Raw genomic sequence first — 24,248 nt, forward strand, 5'->3', positions numbered from 1 at the left:
GGTGGTCCGACGACGGCGCGTACGCGTACCGCGGCGGCGATGCGCCGGAGCCCTACGGCGCCAGGGGCACCGCGCCGAGGCAGGGCTCCGGGAACGCGGCGCTGTTCGACGATTACGGGAGGTCGATTGGTCCCGGGAAGGACAGGGGTGGTGGGGGTGGGGGCGGCGCGGCGAGCGCCAAGGTGGTGAGGGCCGTGCCGAAGGCGGAGACGTCGGAGGACGTGAGGGGCGGGGTGCAGAAGTTCCGGGTCAAGCTGCTGCCCGAGGGCGCCGGTAGCCCCATGGATGTGCTGTGCCAGGTAAGTAGTTTGCTCTGCATTGGCATGATGAACAAATGGTTGTAGCCAAGGCAGAGCTCTTCTCACTTCTCAGTGGCTAGTTTCGACAGAAAATGATCCTATAGTGCGGAGTTTGGACCAAGGTCCATGGAGTTTATATGCTTTTGCTAGGAATGCTCTTTTGCGTAGCATCGTTTGCTTAAAGCTTGTATAGGACATAGCTGAAAATTTGCAGCATGGGTAAATAACGAGCAGTAGATAAACTTGCTAACTAACAAAACTTATGCTTTGATGAAAAAGGTTGGAATGATTTAATTTTACCAAATTGATGCAAGGAGCTTTGTTTGGACCTGTTTTTTTTGGAGAAATATCTGCATAGACTGAAGCGATCGTGTGATTTGTTAGGTAGTTTTTGAATGGAAAAAAAATGAACAATCTGGCATGTAAGTCTAGGTCAGAACAAAGGCCAAGTGGAGCTGTTAATTCTTGGCTAATCAACTGCAAGGAAATACAAGGAACCATGGGATGGGTATTTTGTTGATTAGTAATCAGGCTTCATTTAGTTTCTTGAAAAATCTGACTTCATTGCACCCTGGAGTAGAGTAGGGTTGTTATGCTGTTGTACTTGGTTGCACCATTGCCTAGAGTAATCAACCGAGAATCACTGCTTATCTTTTTGTACCTCATGCAGGTTGGTTTGGATGGGATTCGGATGCTTGATCCCAACACTAGTAGGACACTGAGGATATATCCCCTTGAAACTGTTACGAGATGGGATGTAAGTCACAAGTTCTTGTCGCAAAGCTTTTATTTCTTCTGTTCCTTTGTGAGTTATTTTACGAAATATTATAGCATCTGTATCTAGGTATTGGATTCTTCTGTATTTGCCTTTTGGTCCAAGAGTTCGGTTGATCTTGAAGCAAGAAGAATACGGCTGAAGTCAAGCAGCTATACAACCAACACCATTCTGGACACTGTGACAGCTGCCTCTGTTCAGGTTTGCATCTGAATTAATGATACTTTTTATTTCACCCTTCAGTTTGTTGTAATTTTGAGCTGTTAGCATCCATTGTTTATGGAGAAATGTTGACAGTTAGATTTTTTTTTAACCACAGTTCAAGGAGATGGCAAGCAGCGTTTCGAGAAGTAAAGCAGCTGTTGATCCTGCGAGCCCTTCTGAACAGCAAAATGAGAAGAGGAGGAATTTCCTTGATTGGAGGAACTTGGTGAAGCCTGTGACTGAGGAGAAAGACCACTGGGTAATTTCTTTCTCTGTCTCCGTTTGAAATGAAGGCCCGCTTGCAAGTGTGCCTTCTTATTTCCAATTTGAAATTTTATAGAGCCAACAACTATATAGGTATCTAACTTAATCATTGGCTATTTGTCTGGATATTAGTTGCTTAGGCAGACTCATGCAGTGTTTTTTCTCTAGATTGTGTAGTTTCTGTTAGTAACTCTTGATGAACTGTTTGAACATTTACTCTGCTCCATTTTTAAGCATCTTATTATGGCAGAAACTAATTTAGCAGATAAAAAGAGTGCAGTATGATCAGACATGCATGGAAGATATTTAGGAGAAGGTTGAGAGTTAATGTTTAATTTATATTTACTCCGCATACCCAATATTGTACTCCCTCCGTCCGGAAATACTTGTCATCAAAATGAATAAAAGGAGATGTATCTAGATGTATTTTAGTTCTAGATACATGCCTTTTTGTCCATTTTGATGACAAGTATTTTTGGACGGAGGGAGTATGTCTTAACAATATCCTGTTTGCTGACTGATTTATGGCTTCCCAGTTGTGTTCTATAGTTCATGGCTGCCCGTATTTTCCACTTGTGTATCGCACAGTAAGGCTTCTGTTGTTGTTCAGTTGCTTTCTGGCTTGTTCTCTGCACTGTTGTCTGGCTTGCTGTCTGCCTATATTTTTGTCTCTTGTGCCCCACTGATGAAAATGAAATCCTTAGCTACTCTCTCAGTATATGGTTGTGTTTTGGGGTGTGCTTCCCTTCTTTCCCTGTTCTTATTCGTTCATTTTTTTTTCTAATGGCATCATCTTGTTTTCTGCATTTTAATGTCAGGTCCCAGATGAAGCGGTCAATAAATGCACAGCCTGTGCGGGAGATTTCAGTGCCTTCAACCGCAGGGTAAGAACATTTTGCTATTGAGATGTTGATGATGTATACTTGACATCCATTTTTTAATGTTGCTAACCTGTATATTCAGCATCACTGCCGGAACTGTGGTGATATTTTCTGTGATAAGTGCACCCAAGGAAGGACTCCTCTAACTTCGGATGCTGATTCTCAACCAGTCCGAGTTTGCGACAGATGCATGGTAATGTTCTCTTGTTTCATCCTCTTATATTGCAGTCGTAGTTGTGATTTGTGTTATGTACACCTTTTGTTGTTCTGTGGTGTTTAGTGAGCATGGACAATAAAATAACTTGGAATAGTCTGTTCTTAAACTTTGTAAGTTTTGAGGCTAAGATATTGAATACTCCCTCCATCCGGAAATACTAGTCGGAGAAATGGAGTATTAAATAGCTATTAGCTGTTTGACTTGGAGCTTCATTTCTCATTGAAAGCACAAGAGACCTGGACAATATCAAGCTTATATAAATTGGAATTGTATCTTAGTTATGATTCCTTGTTACTGCATGTTGTGGGGAATGATGGTGTGCCTTTTCTTGTCTCTGAAGGTAGCGGCTATATTCTTAGCCGATACCGTCCACAATTTTTTCAAAGTGTCATGTTTAAGGACAAAAGCAGCTACCAATGTTTAACGTGAGCACTGATGTTCAGTGTTCATCCCCCTCCTTTTGTGAAGTAGCCTCTGTTGCAGTCTTCTTTCTTACATCCTTTATTGCATTGCTACTGGTGGGAGGTTATATCATCTCTGAGTTCTTTATGAATGATATCAAATGTCATGTTTTTTTCTATTCCGTTGTAGGCTGAAGTTTCTCAAAGACTGAGCAGTGCAAAGGAAGCGGCAAATCGACCTGTTGTTCACAGCCATGAGGATCTTGCCAAAAAACTTCAGGTGTGCCTTTTGGCTTCTTATTTCATTTCTGTAGCTTACAATATTTCTACAACACACTGTATCTGACTGGATTTGAAATAAAATGCTGACGTAACACAACCTGTGATCTGATACAGGAAGCAATGGATATAAATAAGAAATCATCTTCAGGTTTGTGTCTTTATATGGTTATTCCATTGCAGACGGCGCTCTTCTGTGTTCACTGTTGTGTTTATAAATAAATGTGTTGGTTTCTCCCTTGTCAGGCTCAAGATCTTCAGAGGGGTCTTCTGGCAAGCGAATGCGAGAGGTCGCATGCCCCATCTGCACAGTGCACCTCCAGGTTCATCACTGTCACATCCCTTTTCATAATGGATGACTTCCATTTGCTCGGCGTCGACATCGAAACATGGTATCTGACCCAACTTGATCAACCCTTTCCTATAGGTACAAGTCCCAGCATCTGGCTCTGAGACGATAGAATGCGGTGTGTGCCAGCACCCTTTCCTCGTCAGCTCTCGTTGAACACCGACCGTCGCTCAGAGCTCTTCCACTTTGATCCCCCTCGAGATCATGGCACTCATCGGGGCCGCTGCTCCAGCCAGTCATCATCTGCATGGCGACCTTTAGTCCGTGTCTGTATACGAGCTAATTTAGTACAGTTGTGTTGAGAAGCAAGGATGAAAGAGATGAATAAGAGATGTTGTTTGCCCAGTAACTTTCACCTGCTATTTTCGTCGTCTTCTCTTTACCTTTTGTTACTATCAAATATATATATGTGTGTAGCTTCAAGTTTCACGACATGTGATGTGATGTGATGTAATGTAACGCGTTGCGGTTTGATTTCTCGCAGTCGGTCTCTTCCCTTTCGTTTTCCCGGTGGTGTTTTAAGGCAGTTCCCAAACTAGTCCTCATTTTGTTTACCACTTCTCCTTCTAAGCAAGGCGCTATAGATAAACATATTGTTTTATTTGCGAGGATGTTTCAGAAATCATTGACTTTTAAACAGATACAAACAAGTACTATTTGGTTAGGTGATTTGTTAAGCTTTCACTGAAATAGCTGTCTCATATAGAAAAAATGTGAATCTGTTTTTCAAGCGAATTCAGAATATGTTTTTCTTTTCAGCAAATCCAAAATATGTCCTAGCCCAGGGATATAAAAGTCTTCTTGATGTTGAAGCCCAGACCGGCCCGCTCGTATCTCGGCGGCCTTTCAAGGCAGTTTCTAGACTAGTCTTCACACATTTCTAGTCAAGATGCTACCTAGATATAAATTTTATTTGCGACGATTTTTCAGAAATCATCGACTTGCAAACAAACACAAAGAAGTATTTGGTTATGTGATTTGTTAAACTTTCACTGAAATAGCTGTAAAACTTCCTAAATCTGTTTTTTCAGAGAATTCAAAAATATGTGTTAATGCTGAAGCCCAGACCGGTCCACTCGTATCTCGGCCCGGCGGCCCGGCCCACCCCGTTCGCGTGACCCAAAAGCGACGAGGCGAAAGCAGCGGAGAAAGGAAAAGCAGGGAAGCCTCGAGACTCCTCCCCCCGGTCCTGTCCTGTCTCCCCCAGCCCCGGCGGCTCCCGCTCGACGGCCGCCGGCGAGCGCCGCCAGGGAGGCAAGTGCGGGACAGAAGGCGGAACGCAGGCCGCGGGGCCAGGGCAGCCGTCCGTGCGGAGGGCAGGGGAAGGGATGGACGCGGCGTGGGCGTGCGCGGTGGACCGTGCCGCCGGCGTGGCCGACTCCACCAGGCGCTTCTTCCTCTCCTTCCGCCGCCCTCCCCCTCCGCAGCCCGGCCCCAACCCGGTAAGCGCGCGACCTCCCTCGCCGTCCTCTCGCCCCGTACGAATTCCGAGGGTTTGTGGCCCGGCGCCAGGACAACAATGCCGGCCGCGGCCGGCCATGCGCTCGGCCCGTCTGGGCGCTCTGCGCATCGCCGGCCGGGCTCGGCGTCTCGGTTAGGAATGACCATGGCCTGTGCTGCTTACTGCTTGCGACTGCCGAGGGAGCTGAATTGCCGTGGTACTGAAGAAGTAGCTTCTTCTTCAGATGTAAATCTATTCATAGTGGATAGTGGTGCCACAAACCAGGGTAGATAACCTGCAAAAGGATGCGCTTTTGCTTGCACTGATTATATATCTGCGAAGATTATATATAGCTCTTCCCTGCACAAACTTGTCTGATGATCTGCTGATCTGCAAAAACGAATGGATAGAAGATGTTGTTTGCTGCTAGTTTCTTAGCCTGGGAAACAAAGTGTCTCGTTTACATCGCTGAGGGGGGGAATTTTTTCTCCCCCGGGCTCGAGATACCCACTGTCTTTTCTAGCATACACCTGTAACCATTGTGGCGGCGGGGCACGAAGTTGGTTTTCAATTGGTAGCACAGCTTTTTCTTCTTCTCATTCCTTTAAACACACGCATGTTTCGTATCCTCTGATTTCATGTAAATTTGGAAGACGGCAAGAAAACCAACTTGTGTTGACCTCTCTGCCTTTTATTCTCTTTGCTGTATACTGCAGATAGACATCTTGAAGCGTCTGCAGCGACAAGCGTTCTATGACATAATGCAGCTGAGGGATAGACAAGAGAAGGTCGAGAAGGTGCTCACGCTGTTCAAATCTCACAAAATCGGTCCGTTTGCGGAAGAGAGCACCCGGGTCAAGGGCCTCGTCAATTTCGCCGGAGCCCTAGCACTAAACAGCAAAGAAGGCACGGAACTAGACAGCTCAGAAGCAAATTCTGGCATCAGTTCACAGTTTGCGTTCCGGACCAGTGTCCGGAAGAAGGATTCTCTCCTGGCAGAGCTTGCCACTGATTCCAGATACTTCTATCAGGAAAATGATCTCATGGGGAGCCCTCTTGTGCTGTCGAAGGTGATGTACCTGGCAAATGTCGGCGACGACATTTCTGTTGCTGCGGTGCCGGTAGGAGCAAGGTGTGATGATTTTTCAACCGATCCAAGCATCCAAGAGGTAATTGATTTCTTCATCCTTGCACCTGTGCCTACACACTATCATTTTGCCTGCTGATATATCAGGTGATAGTTTCTTTGACAGGGGCAATGGGTTCCCAACTTCCATTCCTCGCTGAGGCCACCTCTGCTGCTTAAGCGTCACAGGCGCGCTGCTGGCTTGATACTGAAATCGCAGAACTTTGCAGCATCTCTCGCGGAGTTGATCTCAACAGCTGCGAAAAGCAATGGTGAAGCCAGCAGTGTCTTCACAGGGTTCGGGCAGATTTCATGCAAGATGTGTGACGATATAAAGCTGACCATGTCCGCGGCCTGGCATGGACCGTCTGCGATTCCTCGGAAGAGCAAACCGACCGCTGGAGGGTGCGTCGATCTTGAACTGAAATTTGACGAGGACTCAAGGGTCGGGGCCTGGGTCGAGGTGAAGAGGTCGAACCCGAGGCAGCTGAAATGGGCCGTCACGCTGTCGGATACGCCGGAGAACGACCTAGGCTGGGGAGTGAGCCTGCGGAGAGGCTCCGAGGGGGTGCCAGAGCGGATTCAGCTAGAAGGGTTTCTGAACATACATCTAGGCCAGAATGCCACCCTGCAGCCTGGTGTCATGTTCAACCTGGATGGGAGGCGATGCGCCCCAGCGGTCGTGTTCCGGTCAAGTTGGTTCTTGTGAGTGATTTTGGTGTGATCCCTCTTGAGGATGTAGAGAAGTCGTGGTAGATCAGAGAAAGTAGAAACAATCATTTGTGAAATCTGAAAGAATGACAGTAATTATCATTTTGTATGATGCTATGATAGGTTTTGTTATCATTATCATTGTCTAATGCTATGATCGGGTTTGTTATCGCAGTGGTTCATTATCATTATTCTTATGCTGCCCTGTGATACACGTTCAGAAACAGATGTGTGTACCATTTTTGTGTTTGAGTCAACCTGAAACTGAAATGGTGATGGGTTAGCCACATGGAAAAGCAAAAAACACGCATGATCCATTACATCTCAAACCTTTTTACATGTAGTTACTACAAATTTGCCATAGAAATTTGGGCCTATAGTGCATCCCTATGTCATCTGCAGCAGAATCTACTGGAAATTACAGAATTAATTTTCCCCTGACTACAACACACCAAGAAAAGGGGTGTTCTACTTTGCACAACCAAAGAATCATGATCGAACATTTCGGTCCAGCCTAGCTTGCCTGCGAAGTTCTTTTTACAGCAGGGAGCTCCACGGAGCTGAGGTCTGCGGGGTACGGAGTCCACAGCCCTAACCCTCCCCTGCTCTCCTTCAGTCCCTTCTTCAAAATCTCGTCGATCGTCTTGGCCCACTCCACCTTCGATGAGTGCTCCCTCGTGTGTCTGTGCAGGATGAACAGGGAATTGTACTCGCAGTTGGGGAACATGAAGAACTTGAGAGCGTCTCCGAGCCGATGGGCCACGTAGCCGAAGCTGAGCTGGTCACGAGGAGTGAAGAGGTTGACTTCGTTGAACCAGAGGCAGCTGAACAGATCCGTTATCGTCGTGTGCTCCCTGATCAGCACTGCTCCTTCTGGTATGTCTGCAAGTCGCAGCTTGTTTGATTAGCACTGGGAGTTGAGTAACTATGGTAGCACAACAGAAATACCCAAGAGGTGGAATGATTCGTCAGTTAGTTCATGCTGTACAATAAGCTTTGTACCCTAAGCTTTTCTTAACAGCCTCAAACAAATGTCTAAGTTAATGCAGAAAATGTAAATGGACACACCACTAGGCATCCTTTTCTTTTCGTCCCAAGGCTCCATCCCCTCGTGGTAGTATATCTTCATCTGAAGATCAACCAAAGGCCGAGCATATCGCTTCCTCCGTTTGATTGCATCACCCTCTTCATATATGCTTCTATGATGCTTATGGACAGCTACTGCAAATGTGTATTTTCCCCGCCAGAGATATCTGCAAAGAATTTGCCCTGTTGAATCTGTTTCATGCATCAACGTAACAAAAAAGAATTTACACAAAGTTGCAGATAAACAACCAACCTTTCAAGAATAAGCAGCGGATCAACCATAAGCTCCATTTTCCCATCAATCCAAATGCTATACCAGGCTTGAGGAAATAGTCTATGCGTCAATATCTTTGGTACTTTTCCATTCCTTCTAGGTTCATCAAATGGAGGGCGGTGCAATGTTACAAGTCGCCATATACCAACCCATTTCCCTCCTGCACTGTCAACTTTGACAGTGACATTCTGTTCAATGAAGTCAAAGGATACCTCATCGACCACCATCAAGAAGCAGAACAACTTTTGAGAGCGAAAGCTAATATTTGATGGCTGATGAGGAACGTCATAACCATCAAAAATACCCGAGGCAACCACGAATTTGCATTTCTGTATGTACTCGAAATCAACAGCATCCATATCTGCACCACTGTTTTTCATAAATCCACAGTGCACCTGAGCATATACCAGAAGCCACATCATTCACCCAAAAAAGAAGTTTAGGGAATTAAAAAATATGCAATTACAACTGAAGATCCAGTACATGAAGAAGATAAGAGGTGGTAATAAGCTATTCGTCTTGGAAGACCAATGTCGCCAGTTTGCTCTAGACACAATGAATAGAGGGCACGTGATATTTTATATTGTGAGCAGGCACTCAAAGTTCTACCACCAGTGTTCGAACCTTAGTGGATTCTGGTGAGTAGTAACTCTCTTGTTCTACTATTTACTTGCTGGAAGAATTAACTTAGTAGGCCAATGAATATTAATTTTTGAAAATAAGCTCAATATCTGCATAATTTCCCAAAATTAATTTTATCAATTGCGGCAACCAAACTCCATAAGATTGAAACAGGGTTTCAAGTAAATTGTGAACTTAAGGGTGCTTCCAAATTCCAACCCAGTTTGAAAACCATGTGCTCCTCAACTGTGAAGCTTCAAAGATGCCACGGATGGAGAACAACAAGTGCATGGCCAAACATGAAGCTCAAAATATATTCAGAACATAGTTTTCAGTTTTTAAAAATAGTACAACGGGGCAATTCCTGAGTTAGAGTTATGCACATGCTTTAATACTAGACCACTGGTTCAAGTGACAGGATATCCTCGCGTGTTTAAGCGCAAATACACTGAATTAAACAGAAACATAGAAGTTGTTTTCCAACTTTTATCGCCCTCTGGCAATTAACCAAAATGCACCAATTACCTTCATGGTAGCATTCAGTTTAAAGCTTTCCTCCCTCTGCTTCCAGGTTTGACGTCCTCCGAACAGCGGCGGAGAATCTTTGTCCCGTTTGTCAACTGTTAAATATGACAGCTTCTTTACGATCGCATTGGGAGTTCGCTTTGGAATGACGACAGCGTCTGGGTCATCTGCCACAGGTATCGAGCAGCCTGTAGAACGAAAGAAGCAGCATTTTAGGCCATGAAAGAGAAAACATCAGTGTAAATGTATAAATAAATCTTACGATGGAGGGGTTTGGACGGGGTTCCCATCGGGTCCAACGCGTGGACAACTCTACTGTCTTTTCTACAGAACGCTGCACGGATGCAAAGCATAGCAAGCCATGTCAGGATAACACAGAATTGTCAAGTCACGAGCAGTCCCAATGGAGACGCACGCAGGTACATTTAACTTATGAATCTGGCACGAAATAAACAACTCGAGCAGAAGCACTAGCACGGTATCGTAATTGAAGAAGCTAATGCGCAGCATGCCAATTGCCAGGGAGATGCATCAGTTAGTTAATCAGCTGCAAGTTCTAGTCAGAGACTGAATCCCCTGCAACTTGCAATCGATAAGAAGAGAGAGAACCCATGCTAAGCTAAAGCCATCAATGTACATACGTGCGAATGAGGCGCACATGTTCATCACCGGGATCACTCAGTAAGACAATTTCATCCCTGCTTTGGGCACGCAAGGTGGGAGATGCAGAAGTCGATGCAGTATGATTAATCGAAAGGGCAACCCCATCAGTCAATCCGCACTGGACTCTCGTCCCAGACCAATGCACGCGGATAGCAATGCTGTAGCAAGCATCATGGATCGACCAATCAATCGATCGATCGAGTAACAGCAAACTGGAAGCACGAAGCACGGCGGGCACGGGGGGCAGGAGAGGAGAGGAGAGGAGAGGAGAGGAGGGGGTGACCTGAGAGGGAGTAGGCGGCGGGGGAGGCGCAGGACCAGAGGTGGAAGGCGAGGAGGAGCAGCGCCCAGGCCACGGCGGAGACGACCAGGAGCCGCGGCCGCGCCGCCCCCCTCCGCCACGCCGCGTCCCCTACGCCAGCCCCGCCGCCGCCCCCTTTGCCTCGCCTCGCCATTGCTCCTCCTCCTTCCCTCCCGTGGCAGCGGGGGCGGGGGGGCTAGGGTTTGGGCGGCGCCAGATCGGAGGGAGGGGCACTGGAGTGAGCGAGGGAGGCTGCTTTTCTTCTCTTCTCCTCCTCCCCTCCCTCGCTTACAAGTTACTACAACACGCTCAAGACGCGGTTTCTAGACGGGCATGTTCAAAGTCCCCTTGAAACCGGAGACCTTGATGTAAATTTGTAATGTTTTCTTCTCATCTCAAATCGCAGCCCTGGCTTTCCCCTTTCCCAGGGGTAATGTAACAACAGGCAGAGACCACACACACACACACACACACACCAATTCCACACAAGAAGAGACCGACTGGAGACCTCGTTTACCAGACACCACCGCACCATTTGGCATAAGGAAGCGCGGACGCATAGAAAAAATGTTTTGTATCCTGTTATTATCATCATTATTATCCACTGGGCTTATGCTATTTACATACATCTGCATACACATATATACTGCCGACCTTCCACATTGACAACATACAGTCTGCTTATTAATATACAGCTAGACGGGATCAGAGCGCCACCATGCCCCGGAACAGCAGGGGGGAGGGGGGTAGATAGCTTCCTCTAGAGAAGTGGGAAGATGTTGCCGCCGCCGTCGTCCCCACCCTCAAGGTAGTTGAACGGAGCGTCCCCCTCGTAGCGGAAGTCGGGCCCGACGTAGCACTTCATCTCGTGGAACAGGTTCAGGTTGTCCACCAGCTTGTGGAAGATGTTGCAGCCGCAGCACTGACGCATCAACAGAGGCACACAAGATTCAGCAAGTGCGTATAGGTTAGGATATGATGTGCTTTGGTAAATAATACCAAGGCAAACATATATATACCCAGAATGAAGGAACTCTCATTAAAAAACATATGCTGGAGTTCATAGTGCATACAATAAATAATAAGATAACGCAATAATGCACAATTACTAGCTCACTCCATAAGCAAGTTTGATTTTGTAGGGGAAAAGGCCACCATGGTATTACCAAGAAAGTACATTCGGATAGTGGATTAGAGGTTAGTGTGGCACTGTGGCTGATAACTGGCTATTGGCTAACTAACTCAAACTGCACGCTTATTTGAGCCTTTTGATTTTATGCATCTAAATGTCTACAGGTTGAAAGAACATAATCCTACACTGAAATGATACCCAGAATATGTATCACACTGCTATATTGATCTTTGGAGCTCATCTCATGATAGCATAAAAGTATACTGTTGATGGACTAACCTTCTTCAAGTTCAATGCCACAGATATATGAAAAGGCAAATTCTATGCAACAGCATATGTCCTACAGTAACTACACTACTAGTATGCCTGAATATTCATCAACTCTTGTCATCGTATGAAAATAAAGCCAACTACTGTAAAATTCGTCTCAGTCCAATTGCTTAAGACAGTGTTAGTGTCAGCTCAACCTGGATACTTATCTCTACTCCTATAAAATTCTGAGTTGGTGATGATGGTGTGTCTGCCATCCATCATTTAGGATCGTCGGATCAGTATCTAACGCACACAAATCAGTCTGCTGCTCATTTGCACATAACCCCTCAACCACATCTTTCTTGTTCAGGCTTCTCTCTCCCAACTCCTGGAACCATCTGGAAACAAATCGAATCACCGATGGACATCACTTAAATCGATCTGGCAGCGGCGCGAGGCGGCTGCTGCTGGCGCCGTCCACCTCCTGCGCCTCTCATGCTTCTCAGCCCCACCGCCCACCACCATGACGCACCTCCACCTCAACGTCCTCTCTACCCTTTCCCGTCTCCTCCAACGCCGACCTCGGCAAGCACGCCGTCGAAGTCGTCCATCTGCGGACGCCTCTCCTGCGTTCTCCTCTAACACCGCAGTTAGCACTCCCATCACCGCCACCTCCCCGTGCTCCTCGTCATCCCCTCCACTCCTCCCCATCTCCTTTGTTCCCAGCCACCACAAGTACGCCGCCGGCGCCATCAGTGCCACAACGCCTCTCCTACCTCCACCCTTTATTGATCCAGCAGCCGTACTTCCCACTCCCACCACCTCCACTTCCTCATCGTCGTCTCCTCCGACACTGACCTCCGCAGGTATCTCGCCGGCTGTGCTCTGCTCATCCATGGTGTCGGCCAACCTACTGCATAAGAAGTGGAACATGCTTCATATTTCATGGTTTTGAACATGTTATCAGTGTGTTTTCTTTTCCCATTGTCATCTGCAAGTTGTGAAGCTTATTATTAGGCCTCTGCTTGTTGTAATAGGCTCTTGTGAAATCCTTTTTGCACTTTAAAGTTTTAATTATTTTTTTGCTAACCCTCCATTTGGGGGGGAGCATGCAGGTATTACGCCAAAATGTTACAGCCACCGAATGCGAGATCATTGCTTTCACTTAATTAGTGTGTTGTTTGGTCATTTTTGTGTTCATACTGAAGTGATTTGGTGGCTGGTTTGCAGGATAGTTTAATTTGTGTGAAAGTATTATATTTGCAATGTGGTTGTCAATGCATATCATCGTTCCTTCATACTTTAGACATTTATATGTGCATAACTATTGTGCATTCTGGCTATGAGGTAAAACTACAAATTATTTCTTCCTTTATGCACATGTGGTGATGGCCATGAGGATTAATGTTTCATCTCACAGAGAAACCAACCAAGTACTTAGTTATCTGTTGGATTTCAAGCTGACCGAATGGAGTTAGCCACCTTTTAAAGAGTAGTGAAATTATTTGTATGACTGGAAGGTTCAAGTGGCAAAATTTTGCAGGGTAGTTTACTTATGCAAAGCTAATCTTTTGGTCAGGGTTAGTGCCAACCTTTGAGCATTCTTCATATGTCTGATTTGGTGATTGTAAACTACTGCATAGGTGTCAGGTCAATTTTGATTTTTGTAGGGGTTTTGTACTTCTAAATTTTCTGAAAGAAAATTTGCATTGTTGGGATCAGCTATTTCTGAATTTCAGGGTTGTGGCAGCAAGGGCGAGGTGCATGATAGTGACACAAAGATGGGCGAGCACGGGGAATGTAGGAACGTGCAAGGTGTTGTGCCGCAGTTACTGCTGCAAGGATGACTATGGCGGCAACTGTTTGCACAATAACTAATTCATGGCATAGGTGAGGATGATATTTTTTATTTATCAGTAGTCATATTTGTCAGATTAAGATCCACATGTAATCATTCCAGCACCTCGTATCATAAGAACTAGCCTAAAATGATTATGCTTGATCTTTTAAGCCAGTTGGTATTTTTTTACAGAAAATATTTTTCACCAAGGAAGGTAATTATAATAAGCATCAGCGTCAGCATGATTTTTTTAAAGATAAACTGAAGTATGTTAAAATATAGTCAGGAGATCCTGATCTTACTAAGTGCAGAGTTCCCCAAGAATATAGTCAGAACATTATTTTTTATGTTTTGCTCAAGTAGCAAGCAGTAGCAGGCAGTAGGTGACTTTGGTTTTCATCGTGTTACAGTCAATCCCTGCTTTATCTAATGTAAGAAGCAGGTGAAAGTTTGTTCAACTAAGTAGTAATCCAATGATATATATACAGCAAAGGTTTCCTGCCAGGACCATTGCCTCCAGTTTCTTGATGTACGTTGACCATTTATTTCTAAGATGTAACATATACCAAGGCACCTATCTGATACACTGAGAGGGTGTGGTGAGTGGAGTGGAGGTATGTGGTGCACTGAGAGGGTGAAGCAGAGCCTGAAAGTTTGTCCGATTTCCTACGCTTGGGGACGCGCTGCTTTGTAGAAAAGTTGGATACTATGATTTTGTATAGTGATGGGAGATAGTCTTTGATACTCTACTTTGTGGCGGGGGAGATATATGTCGTGTTACTACTGTCATATTCTTGCGTGTCTAAGCTTAATAACAATTGATTAGATTGTTAATTTTTCGCGACGCAACTTCATGACGACGCGTTTCTTGTGTCGAGTCATGTATGTTTCATGAGACTATTGGTTTTAAGAAACAAAATCATGTGATATTTTCATTGGTAATGCAGTGCACAATAAAGTCCTGATTTTAATTTGTACCACTCTATTTTGTGCATTAGATTGGTAAGGTTCACCTCCTGGTTTTTTACCCTTTCTTCTTTTGTTCCCCAAAAGGACACATTACTAGGTCCCTTGTTTTTTTAAAATAAAAATGCCTCTTTATTCATTCGTATACATCATTATAATGTTCCTAAAAGAGATAGAATTGATGGTGGTGGTACTTCAATCCAACAAGTAGCTTCATTAAACATCGGAAGATGGACCAGTTCATGGGCAATAGCATCCGCCACTCGATACTCATGTTCAAACACCACTTTGGTAAACTCTGAAGACAAGAAATAACTATCATTGGCAACTGCTGCAACACTGCCCGCCAGTGCAAGCTGCTATTCATGACTTCGATGACTTGGCTATTGTCCGAGCAAATAATCAATCTATTGTCGAAAGTAGAAAATTAAGCAGACAAGGATAGGAAGAGAAACTAGAAAATTAAGATGGTTAGTGTCTGTCTCAGTTGTCACATGTATGTGGACGGATTTTCTTATTGTTGCATGATCTCTGTCACCACCTCGATATACGATAGAGCGAGCAATGAGATGAGCATGGAGAACAAATCCTCCCGTGAGGCAAAGATGAAGAAGAAAATGTTTCGCTTGGACGAAGAGGTTTATCGATTGGAAACCATATGTTTGACTGTGCTTGATGTGTACCTATCAATAATATATTGTCACTTTGATTAGTGCTTGGTACATTTTTATTACCATTAGTAGCATATACCAGCTCCTGACTATAAGTCCACCTGATCATTTCTTATCCCGTAGCGTAGCACGGGCATCTTGCTAGTCATCCAACAATTGACAGTGGCAATATATACCTGAACGAACACGGTGCCGTCGGTGTAGGCGTGCGGGTTGATGGCGCGCGTGGTGCGCTGCCCGCAGACATTGCAGGTGAAGGCCACCCGCATCCGCCGCCGCGGGGACTTTGTGAAGAGCGACCACGGCAGCGTCGACACCTCCGGCCGGTTCGCGGCGCCGCCGGCCATCGGTGGGCCCTCCATCCCCGACCCTGTCGTCCAGCCGCTCCCCGTCGCGGCGCTCATCACCAGCCTCATGGCAGCGTCCTGCAGATGCCACAACGATCCAATTAGCAACAGCTTAACTGTCAGCTGATGCCTTGGGAGAACATATTGATGCACCCCCGGCAAAAACCAGAGCACTGATTCCAGCCCACGCTGATAATTCGGAGTGCTATCCAAGGAACAAATCAATCGGCGTGCTGCAACACGAATCGAGGCTGAAAACCGTCGGGATCGCGGGCAAATCCGCCGCGAATCTACCACCACATCAGACACAAGACATGGAGTTTGATCCAACAGCGACATGTAGGCTAAATCGAACGAGTAAGCGGGGAAAATCAGAGGAAGGCGCGTCGGATCGCGTGGCTAGAGGGCGAGATCGGTGGGGGGCCGGACACCGCCGCCGACGTCCGTACCTTGGAGAAGGGCGAGAAGGAGAGGCCGTACGGCGCGAGGCCTGTGGGCTCGGCCCCCGAAGACGGCCGCCTGGACGGCTTGTGGGCTCCGGCATCCTCCCCCTCGCCGCCGTCTCTCCCTGCAAGGCAAACGGGGACACATGAGCACCGGCGCAGCGGCAGCAGAAATGAGACCGGTGGGATAGGGATACGCACGCTTGGAGGCGGCTGCGACCGGGACGAAGGAGGCGGCGCGGCGCCGGCGCCGGGGAGCCGCGGAGGGGAAGGGCGGCGGCAGGGCGCGGGAGGTGGTGGCGATCGCGACGGACTCCATCGGCGACGGCGGCGGCGAGCAGATTCCCTTTTTTCCCCCTCTCCGGCCCGGTGGCAACTGGTGAGAGAGAAGCGAAAGACAAATGCGTCTCAATGCGTTTGGGGTGAGGATCAGCGCGCGCGCGCCGGGCCCACCGCCCCACGTGAGATGTCAGCCTCAGAGCCGAGTCACAGGAGCTCTCTGAAGTCTGAACCTGGAGATCTTTTTTCTCCAAAATTGTCACCAGTCATCACCAAACCGTGGGAAATTCAAACGAAATTCATGCGAATCAAACGAGACCGGGCAAGGGCGCGTTTCAAAAACACGCGAAACCGCTCGATTTCATCGTCGTCTTCTTTCTTTCTTTGGCCAAGAACAGGGATGTATAAACCATAGTATCAGATGAATGCATTTTACCCACAGCAAACATTTACACCAACACTATCACCACTCAACTATCCTGGACCGGAGAGTGCCTATGTACAAGAGAGCTATTGTTGCGGGGGTCAAAAGGACGCCCTTGTTTCAAGTGAAGAGTGCTATGAGGCTGCTACGATCAATCGTCATCGTTCATGTCTTCGGCGCCGCCACCCCCCTCGTCGTCTTCGTCGCCCGAATCTCCGTCTGATGTCACGCCCTCCTCATCCTCCTCTTCATCGCCTTCCTCATCATCATCGTCGTCGTCGTCGTCCGTGTCCTCAACATCATCATCCCCATCGGAGGAGCCGGAGCCGGAGCCCGGGGGCGCAAAGATAAAATCGTCCATCAAGTCTGAGATGTCCGAGTCATCGTCGCTCATGCTGCTGAACATGAACGTGTCTGCGTCGTCCTTCATCAAAATGAAAAGGTAAAAAATCCACATGTCAGTATTCTGTCACCGATGATATATTTGTATCACTGGATATCACCGCAAGATACGTGTTTCAGGTGTCAAAAAAAAATGCAAGATAGGACTTGTGGATGTTTTTCCAGCCCTGTCACAACAAACCTCTGGTAAAAGTAAGGCAGAACACAAAGCGGTAGACACTGGACCAGATGGAACGCCGCCTAGTATAGCATGTAGAGTATGTCATTATGCCAGCATATGGTTCCGCATTGCAATGGACATATTTGAGGTGCGTCTAACATATTAAAGTGTGAGAGGAGAAGGCCAACCTTTTCATTTCTCAAAAATGAAAAAACGTTCAATAAGTGCTATGCATAAACGCGGAATCAGGCCTACTCTACATATTAGGCCATATATCTAACAAGTTATGCATGGAAGAATGTAATGATCAGTGAGAAACACAACTTTTTTGAGTAGAACAGAGAACGAACCTCATCAAAGTCAATCATGGAGGGGTCACAATCACCAGGTGCCCAAATCTTGACGTCTGTAGCAATGCCGCTGCTTGCAACAACAATCTCAGAAGGATGCTGTTCAACACAGTTGACGATCCGTTTATCTCCTTTCATCGCTCGCATGAGCTCCCCATCCTTCTTTCTCCAAATAAATACATGGCCACAGTCTGATCCAGAGGCAACATAGTCACAATTGGGACCAAGGAAGTTGACACCCTTAACGGTTTGCTTGTTATGGTGTCCCACGAAAGACTGAGGTTCAGGCAGCTTGTCTTTATAAAGAGGTAAGGCGGCACCCACACCATCACCAAACAGGGGCAATACGCCAACCTTAAAATCGTTGAAGTGCAACCCATGCTCTCTCTCAAAAAGGTAGATATTGTCACAACTATATGACGCTAATATCTCGCCGGTCTGCGAGAATGCCAGACCGGTTATTCCATCTTCGTTTTTAGTAATCAAACCCGGAGGGCAGAAGTACTCAATTGGGCAACCGAAATCCCCGTGCAGATACTTACGGGTGTCATATAACCTCACAAACTCATCGGATCCAGAGACTGCCACACGATATGGATTTCTTGGGTCTACAGCCACGGCGTAGAGGTCAAGGGCATCATTCACACCATCATCGTAAATCACCCCAACTTTAAAGAGCTCCTTGGACTGTTTCCCCCTTAGGTCAAACTGGAAGGAGAAGGAAGTGAACAACAAAGGGATCCATCCAACAATGATAAATAACAAAATTACCGAACGAAGGAAGCAGCAAGTTAACAACAACTTACGCGCCACACGGATCCATCTTGCCCGGCGCTATAGAAGGTGTGGGGGCTCCCTGGCTCGACGGCCAACCTGTGCACCGCATACTCCGTCTCGACGACCTGATCCACGACCGCACGGCCCCCTTCCTCTATCTGCACGTACCGCACCTGTTTCGCAGCCAGAGCAAATACCCAAACCATGACAGCGTGAGCAACGTAAACGCACGCTTTACACAAAATGAACATGGATGGATAGAAGTGTCGATTAAGGGTGTATGTACACACCTCCCCGTCGGCGCCGCAGGTGACGATGCTCCGGTCGTCCGAGAGGGGCATGAACTGCGCGTGGAGCACGTTGTTCTCGTGGCCGGTGTGGATCTGCAGGGCCGGCTTGGCTCGCTCCCAGTCCCACAGCACGACGGTGCGGTCGTCCGACCCGGACAGCAGCAGGCTCCCCGTGCTGTTGAAGCTTATGGTGTTGACGCAGCCCCGGTGCTCCTGCAGCCGCTTCTGTATGCCGAGGGAATTCACAAAGTCCTGCACATCGCCAGGCCAGCCAGCCAAGCAGGCACCATTGTTACAGAAAGCAACAGCTTAATTACTGTAGAAAATACTACAAGAAGGCGATGGCCCGCCATGGAGTCAGCAAACGGGGAGCTGCGGGAGCGCTCTAATCCTAGGTTAACCGCGGTGAATCTCGCTAGGTCGGCCTAATCCAGCTCGATTTCGGGGCGGGGGCAGGAAGGAGAAGGGTGGAGGAGTGGGGAGAGGAGGGGAGGGGGGGCGGACCTCGGAGGCCCTGACGGAGTCGGCGAAGCGCTTGGGCCGGAGGCGGCCGACCTCCCGCTCCCACAGCCCGGCCATCCGGGTCCCCTCCGCCGGCATCGCCTCCACCGCCGCCGCCGCCGCCGCGAGGGTTTCTCAGCTTCTTCGCCTTGTTCACGGGCACCGGGGGGGAAGACGGGGGAGGAGAGGCCCATGGCGGTGACCGGGGACGGGGAGGACAGATCTGGCCGTCCATCTCCGAACTACGGGGGCCGAAACCCAGGCGTGGCTCTGTTGGGCCTCGGCCCCGGCGTGAAATTTGGTTGGGCCTGGCCCGCTGATAACTAGATGACTATTTCTCAAAAAAAAAAGAAAAAAAGAAGAAAAAAAGATGACTTCCCTGGGGCAATGAATGCCTGCCCCAAACAAATGTGTACCCTAGAAAAAGTTGCCCCAAACGTTTTTTCTTGAGAAATGCGGTAATCCTAGGCATGTTCACCCTAGACTAGAAAAGGGAGTTTACCGTGGACCGTGTTTTAGTTCGAATAGGCTAAATGAGACGTCGAAAAAGAAATAGGCTTGAATTATTAAACCCTGAAAAGCAAAATTACGAGTTCAGTCTCGATTTCAAATTTCAACCAAGCAAACCTTTTCCCTCCAAAAAACATCCAGAAAACAGGAGCATCTGTTACCGTCCAAAATGTTCATACGCAGTACTCGCTCACAAGATAATTGCGGTCTGGGAACATTAATTTAACATCAGAACAATCAACTAGAACAAAGAATATATACAGTGTCACATAAAAAAAGAATATATACAAAAAATGGTTCTGCTAGAGAGTGAAGAGGAAGCACTTGATGGTAACCTAACAATACACAACCTAACTAATCACACAAGAGGAAACCAAGAACAACTCTTAGATTCCCTAAAATCACCTCTTAGATAGAAATAATAGCTTCACACGATCTCCATCCTCACTATAATGCCAACGATACCCTCATCATACTTCCATTCATATATCCGCTATCGGCTTCAGTAAGTTTCTCCCCATCTGCATCTCTATATCTGTCCAAATTTCGCCATCATCCTCATCTTCATCATCATCGCCATAGTCGTCATCCTCTTCATCATCATCCTCATCCTCATCCTCATCCTCATCCTCATCCTCATCAGACGACGATGAATCATAACGCGCGGATAACATATAGTCACCTTCGTCAACAAAGTCCTTTTGAAAGGACAAAAATTCAACAGAGTAATTAGAATGACTGCCCATGCGACAGATGAGAAATAAATCAAATTGGTTATATTGAGAATTCAAAATTTATATAATTGAGACCTTATGTTATACTCCCTCCGTCCCAAAATAAGTGACTCGACTTTGCACTAGCTTTATACTAAAGTTAGTGTAAAGTTGAGTCACTTATTTTGAGACAGAGGGAGTACTTTTGTATTATTTCCCAGTGGGAAGTTAATGTGCCTCGATGAAGATTCAAAGTAGCTGCATTGGAAATGCAAAGTGGGGTTAGGCTAATCTCGCAACTTACACCACACTAATGGGATCACTCACGATTGAACTAACAAAAAATAAATACAAAATTACAACAGACATAAACATAAAAAAACATCAACCTTCATAAAGTCAAATTCAGATGTCAAAACTGTATTATCAATCACGCATTCGTCTCTGGATATATAGCAATAATAACGCAAACAGAGACGGAATACTGAAATTCCTAACATTGTTCCGACAAGACAGTTTGCAAGTAGGACAGCTGAAAGTGATATCTCACACGATGGTACATACTACTTGATTTTGACCTTTCGATCAAGTACAAAGCATGTCTGCACAGAATTAAAATTGGTCCCCCACTATTTAGCATCTTTGTGATGAAAATAAACTGCTTGCTTCTGATATCACAAAGTCATAGTGCAAATGAAGCACCCTTTTCATTTCGGACGTTCACAATTTAAATCTAAAATAAGGAGCATCGGACAACACACTTGCTTCACCTCCGTTCAAAATCGAAAGGCACAAACATATCCCAAGCAAAGCAATTGTCTATACAAGTTTTATGTACAATACTGTGAAGCAAGCATACCCGGCACATTAGACTCTATATGACAAGCTGTGTCGCCAAAGAAGATAACAATCCATGTGAAACACGCAGTATGTGAGTAAAAAAGAGAACACACCTCATCAAGGGGAGCAGTGGAGGGGTTCTCACTATCACCAGGTGCCCAAATCTTGATGTCTGTATTGGTGCCACAACTTGCAATAACAATCTCATGAGGGTGTTGTTCAACGCAGTTCACACTCCGTGTATCTCCTTTCAACATTCGGATAAGCTCCCCATCCTTCTTTCTCCAAATAAATACATGGCCACAGTCTGATCCAGAGGCAACATACTCACAGTTGGGACCAAGGAAGCTAACACCTCTAAGAACTTGCATGTTCAGGTGTCCCTTGAAGCTCCGAGGTACAGGTAACTTCTCACTGTGAAATTCGTCAAAATCGTTGAAGTACAACCCATGTTCTCTCTCGAAAAGGTAGATGCTGTCGTTACGATAGGATGCTAAAAGCTCGCCGGTCTGTGAGTAAGCCAAACCAGTGATCACATCTCCCTTCTCGGAAACCAAATGTTGAGGGCAGAATTGCTCAACCGGGAGGCCAAATTTAGACCTTTCCATTTCAATCTTACGGGCATCATACAACCGTACGTACTCATCACCTCCGGCAACTGCAAAACAAGAGTGGTTTCTTGGGTCTACGGCAATGGCACAGAGGTACATGGTATCACCTGATAAGTAATCAAACCTTCTAACCGCACCACAACTAAAGAGCTTCCTGGGATGTTTCTCCCTGAGGTCAAACTGGAGGGGAAGACAACAACGTCAGCAACAAAGGAATCGAGAAACAATAATTACAAAAAAGAAGAGTGGGAACTAAGTTAACAACGTACATGCCAAACGGAGCCATCAACCACGCAGCTAAAGAACTTGTGAGGACTGCCAGGTTCAACAGCAAGCTGGTGCACCATGCACCCCAGGTTCGCAAGCTTATCCGTCAACACCGACCCCCCTTGTTGCACGTGCGAATGCCTTACCTGTTCAACGGCCACAAACAAATAGGCAAAGCCATGACCATTATAAGCAATGTTGAAAGCTCAAGATAAACATATATGGTGGAACCACTCAAGCACTCGGCGTGTGCCTTACCTCCGCATCAGCGCCGCAGGTGACGATGCTCCGGTCGTGCGATAAGGGCATGAACTGCGCGTGCAGCACATCACTACCGTGGCCGGTGTGGAACATTAGTGCCGGCGCCGCCTCTTCCGTGCTCCACAGCACGGCGGTCTCGTCGTTTGAAGCAGACAGGAGCAAGCTCCCGCTGCTGTTGAAGCTTATGGTGTGGACGGTACGCTTGTGCTTCCGCAGCCTCCTCTGGATGCCCAGCGAATGCACAAAATCCTGCACGGCAAGCCAAACAGAAGGTCAAGTGTACTCTCGACTCGAATGAAAGAAAAAAGGCCGACGTTAGGAGCGTTGTACTTTTGCAACAAACTCTTGAAAACAAGACCTCACTTTCTAGCCACGACTTGCAGATGCTGACACCATTAGAACGGATCGATTGCCTGCAGCGTGAAATCCGTGCACGCAGCACATTCTAGTACCGAGGCATATCATCCAACATCTCCCCAAGTGTAAACTTGCATCGGCTCGACATAAATGCACATGTGCCACAACTTCTTATTTTGCTTCTTTTTTTTGTTTGGCTTATGCGACACACCCTACTGGCGCAACGACAAAAAAAAGAAAGGAAAACCCACCCGCGATGATGCATCTGACGATTACAGCATTTGTTTTAGCAAAAATCATTACGCGCAACAGCGCTTGTTCTTTTTATCTTGGTGGGTTCAATAAAGCCGCTGAAAACTCAAGTACTCCCTTCGTTCCTAAATATTTGTCTTTCTAGAGATTTCAACAAGTGACTACAGACGGAGGAAAATGAGTGAATCTACACTCTAAAATATGTCTATATACATCCGTATGTGGTAGTCCATTTGAAATCTCTAAAAAGACAAATATTTAGGAACGGAGGGAGTAGAACAATGGTACTCCCTCCTTCCATCTATATAGGGCCTAATGCGTTTTTCGAGGCTAACTTTGATCAAATATTAGAGTAATAATATATGACATGCAACTTACACAAAGCACACCGTTAAATTCGTGTGTGAAAGAAGCTTTCAATGATATAATTTTCACATTGTGCATTTCATGTACTATTAATCTTGTCAATAGTCAAAGGCGGTCTTAAAAACGCATTAGGCCCTATATAGATGGAAGGAGGGAGTATACATTATGCAACAGCTGATTTTGTGCCCAAAATGTACTATTAATCTTGGTGGGTTCAATAAAGCCGCTGAAAACTCAAGTACTCCCTCCGTTCCTAAATATTTGTCTTTCTAGAGATTTCAACAAGTGACTACAGACGGAGGAAAATGAGTGAATCTACACTCTAAAATATATCTATATACATCCGTATGTGGTAGTCCATTTGAAATCTCTAAAAAGACAAATATTTAGGAACGGAGGGAGTAGAACAATGGTATGCATTATGCAACAGCTGATTCTGTGCCCAAAATGTATGATGAGGGTCTCGTCCGGCCGATCGGCATACATTTAAGCACTAGCATCTGCCAAGGAGAAAACAGCTGAGCGATTGATTAGTTGCACACTGGCCCTTTTTTTTGTCTGAAAGAAAAAAAAAATCTACAGACTGACTTGGTGTTCCGGACCGGAGATCTCGGCAGATCAACTGCGCGGCAGATCTCTGCGCTGCAGTAGAGGCTTATCTTAGCTCGAGCAACATCAAATGCGGTTCGATTTGAAGGTCGGATGGATAGACGGACGGACCTCGGAGGCCATGACGGCGGCGGCGAAGCGCCTGGGCGGGAGGCGCCCGCGTCCCCTCCGCCGGCATCGCCTCCTCCGCCGCCGCCGCGAGGGCTCCTCT

General features: G+C 46.5%; 7 protein-coding genes across 9 annotated transcripts; 3 read left to right on the forward strand and 4 right to left on the reverse strand.

The window, feature by feature from the left end:
- Positions 1-2: 2 nt before the first annotated feature.
- LOC119334072 (protein FREE1-like) lies at positions 3-4,148 on the forward strand (the record flags this gene model as incomplete). The annotated part of the gene is made up of 10 exons (XM_037606736.1): positions 3-299; positions 970-1,056; positions 1,144-1,275; positions 1,394-1,537; positions 2,361-2,426; positions 2,506-2,616; positions 3,232-3,321; positions 3,438-3,471; positions 3,567-3,643; positions 3,748-4,148. Coding segments are annotated over 10 exons (1,116 nt in total), but the record flags the coding sequence as incomplete, so codon positions are not given.
- A 687-nt stretch (positions 4,149-4,835) lies between these two features.
- On the forward strand, positions 4,836-7,118 carry LOC119328938. Its single transcript, XM_037601927.1, has 3 exons — positions 4,836-5,111; positions 5,827-6,279; positions 6,364-7,118. Exons 1-3 carry the CDS (start codon positions 4,998-5,000, stop codon positions 6,943-6,945), a joined length of 1,149 nt encoding a protein of 382 aa, XP_037457824.1. The 5' UTR covers positions 4,836-4,997; the 3' UTR covers positions 6,946-7,118.
- Positions 7,119-7,238: 120 nt separating this feature from the next.
- Positions 7,239-10,730, reverse strand: LOC119328937. The gene is made up of 6 exons (XM_037601926.1): positions 10,400-10,730; positions 9,716-9,787; positions 9,454-9,641; positions 8,287-8,702; positions 8,016-8,200; positions 7,239-7,829 (listed from the first exon to the last, which is right to left on the reverse strand). The coding sequence occupies exons 1-6, from the start codon at positions 10,569-10,571 to the stop codon at positions 7,462-7,464; spliced, it is 1,401 nt and encodes a 466-aa protein (XP_037457823.1). The 5' UTR covers positions 10,572-10,730; the 3' UTR covers positions 7,239-7,461.
- A 244-nt stretch (positions 10,731-10,974) lies between these two features.
- LOC119334073 lies at positions 10,975-16,516 on the reverse strand (the record flags this gene model as incomplete). The annotated part of the gene is made up of 4 exons (XM_037606737.1): positions 10,975-11,339; positions 15,455-15,703; positions 16,075-16,193; positions 16,270-16,516. Coding segments are annotated over 4 exons (777 nt in total), but the record flags the coding sequence as incomplete, so codon positions are not given.
- LOC119328939 lies at positions 11,346-13,979 on the forward strand. 2 transcript variants are annotated; one of them, XR_005159225.1, is made up of 2 exons: positions 11,346-12,667; positions 13,541-13,979. XR_005159225.1 is itself a non-coding variant. In XM_037601928.1 (2 exons), the coding sequence occupies exons 1-2, from the start codon at positions 12,325-12,327 to the stop codon at positions 13,646-13,648; spliced, it is 468 nt and encodes a 155-aa protein (XP_037457825.1). In that variant the 5' UTR covers positions 12,147-12,324; the 3' UTR covers positions 13,649-13,979. The 2 variants fall into 2 exon arrangements, 1 of the variants encoding a protein (XP_037457825.1); XM_037601928.1 differs by having other exon boundaries at positions 12,147-12,667; positions 13,524-13,979.
- A 175-nt stretch (positions 16,517-16,691) lies between the features above and the next one.
- On the reverse strand, positions 16,692-19,417 carry LOC119330415 (DDB1- and CUL4-associated factor 8-like). Of its 2 annotated transcripts, none has more exons than XM_037603523.1 (5): positions 19,255-19,411; positions 18,751-19,002; positions 18,490-18,633; positions 17,684-18,391; positions 16,692-17,195 (listed from the first exon to the last, which is right to left on the reverse strand). In XM_037603523.1, the coding sequence occupies exons 1-5, from the start codon at positions 19,348-19,350 to the stop codon at positions 16,923-16,925; spliced, it is 1,473 nt and encodes a 490-aa protein (XP_037459420.1). In that variant the 5' UTR covers positions 19,351-19,411; the 3' UTR covers positions 16,692-16,922. The 2 variants fall into 2 exon arrangements, with proteins under 2 accessions (XP_037459420.1, XP_037459421.1); XM_037603524.1 differs by lacking the exon at positions 16,692-17,195 and adding an exon at positions 17,217-17,413 and having other exon boundaries at positions 19,255-19,417.
- Positions 19,418-19,943: 526 nt separating this feature from the next.
- Positions 19,944-24,237, reverse strand: LOC119334363 (DDB1- and CUL4-associated factor 8-like). Its single transcript, XM_037606944.1, has 5 exons — positions 24,149-24,237; positions 22,451-22,702; positions 22,195-22,338; positions 21,428-22,105; positions 19,944-20,459 (listed from the first exon to the last, which is right to left on the reverse strand). Exons 1-5 carry the CDS (start codon positions 24,158-24,160, stop codon positions 20,244-20,246), a joined length of 1,302 nt encoding a protein of 433 aa, XP_037462841.1. The 5' UTR covers positions 24,161-24,237; the 3' UTR covers positions 19,944-20,243.
- Between the last annotated feature and the right edge of the window lie 11 nt (positions 24,238-24,248).

Source organism: Triticum dicoccoides, chromosome 7A, assembly GCF_002162155.2.
Source record: "Triticum dicoccoides isolate Atlit2015 ecotype Zavitan chromosome 7A, WEW_v2.0, whole genome shotgun sequence".
Lineage (NCBI taxonomy): Eukaryota > Viridiplantae > Streptophyta > Magnoliopsida > Poales > Poaceae > Triticum > Triticum dicoccoides.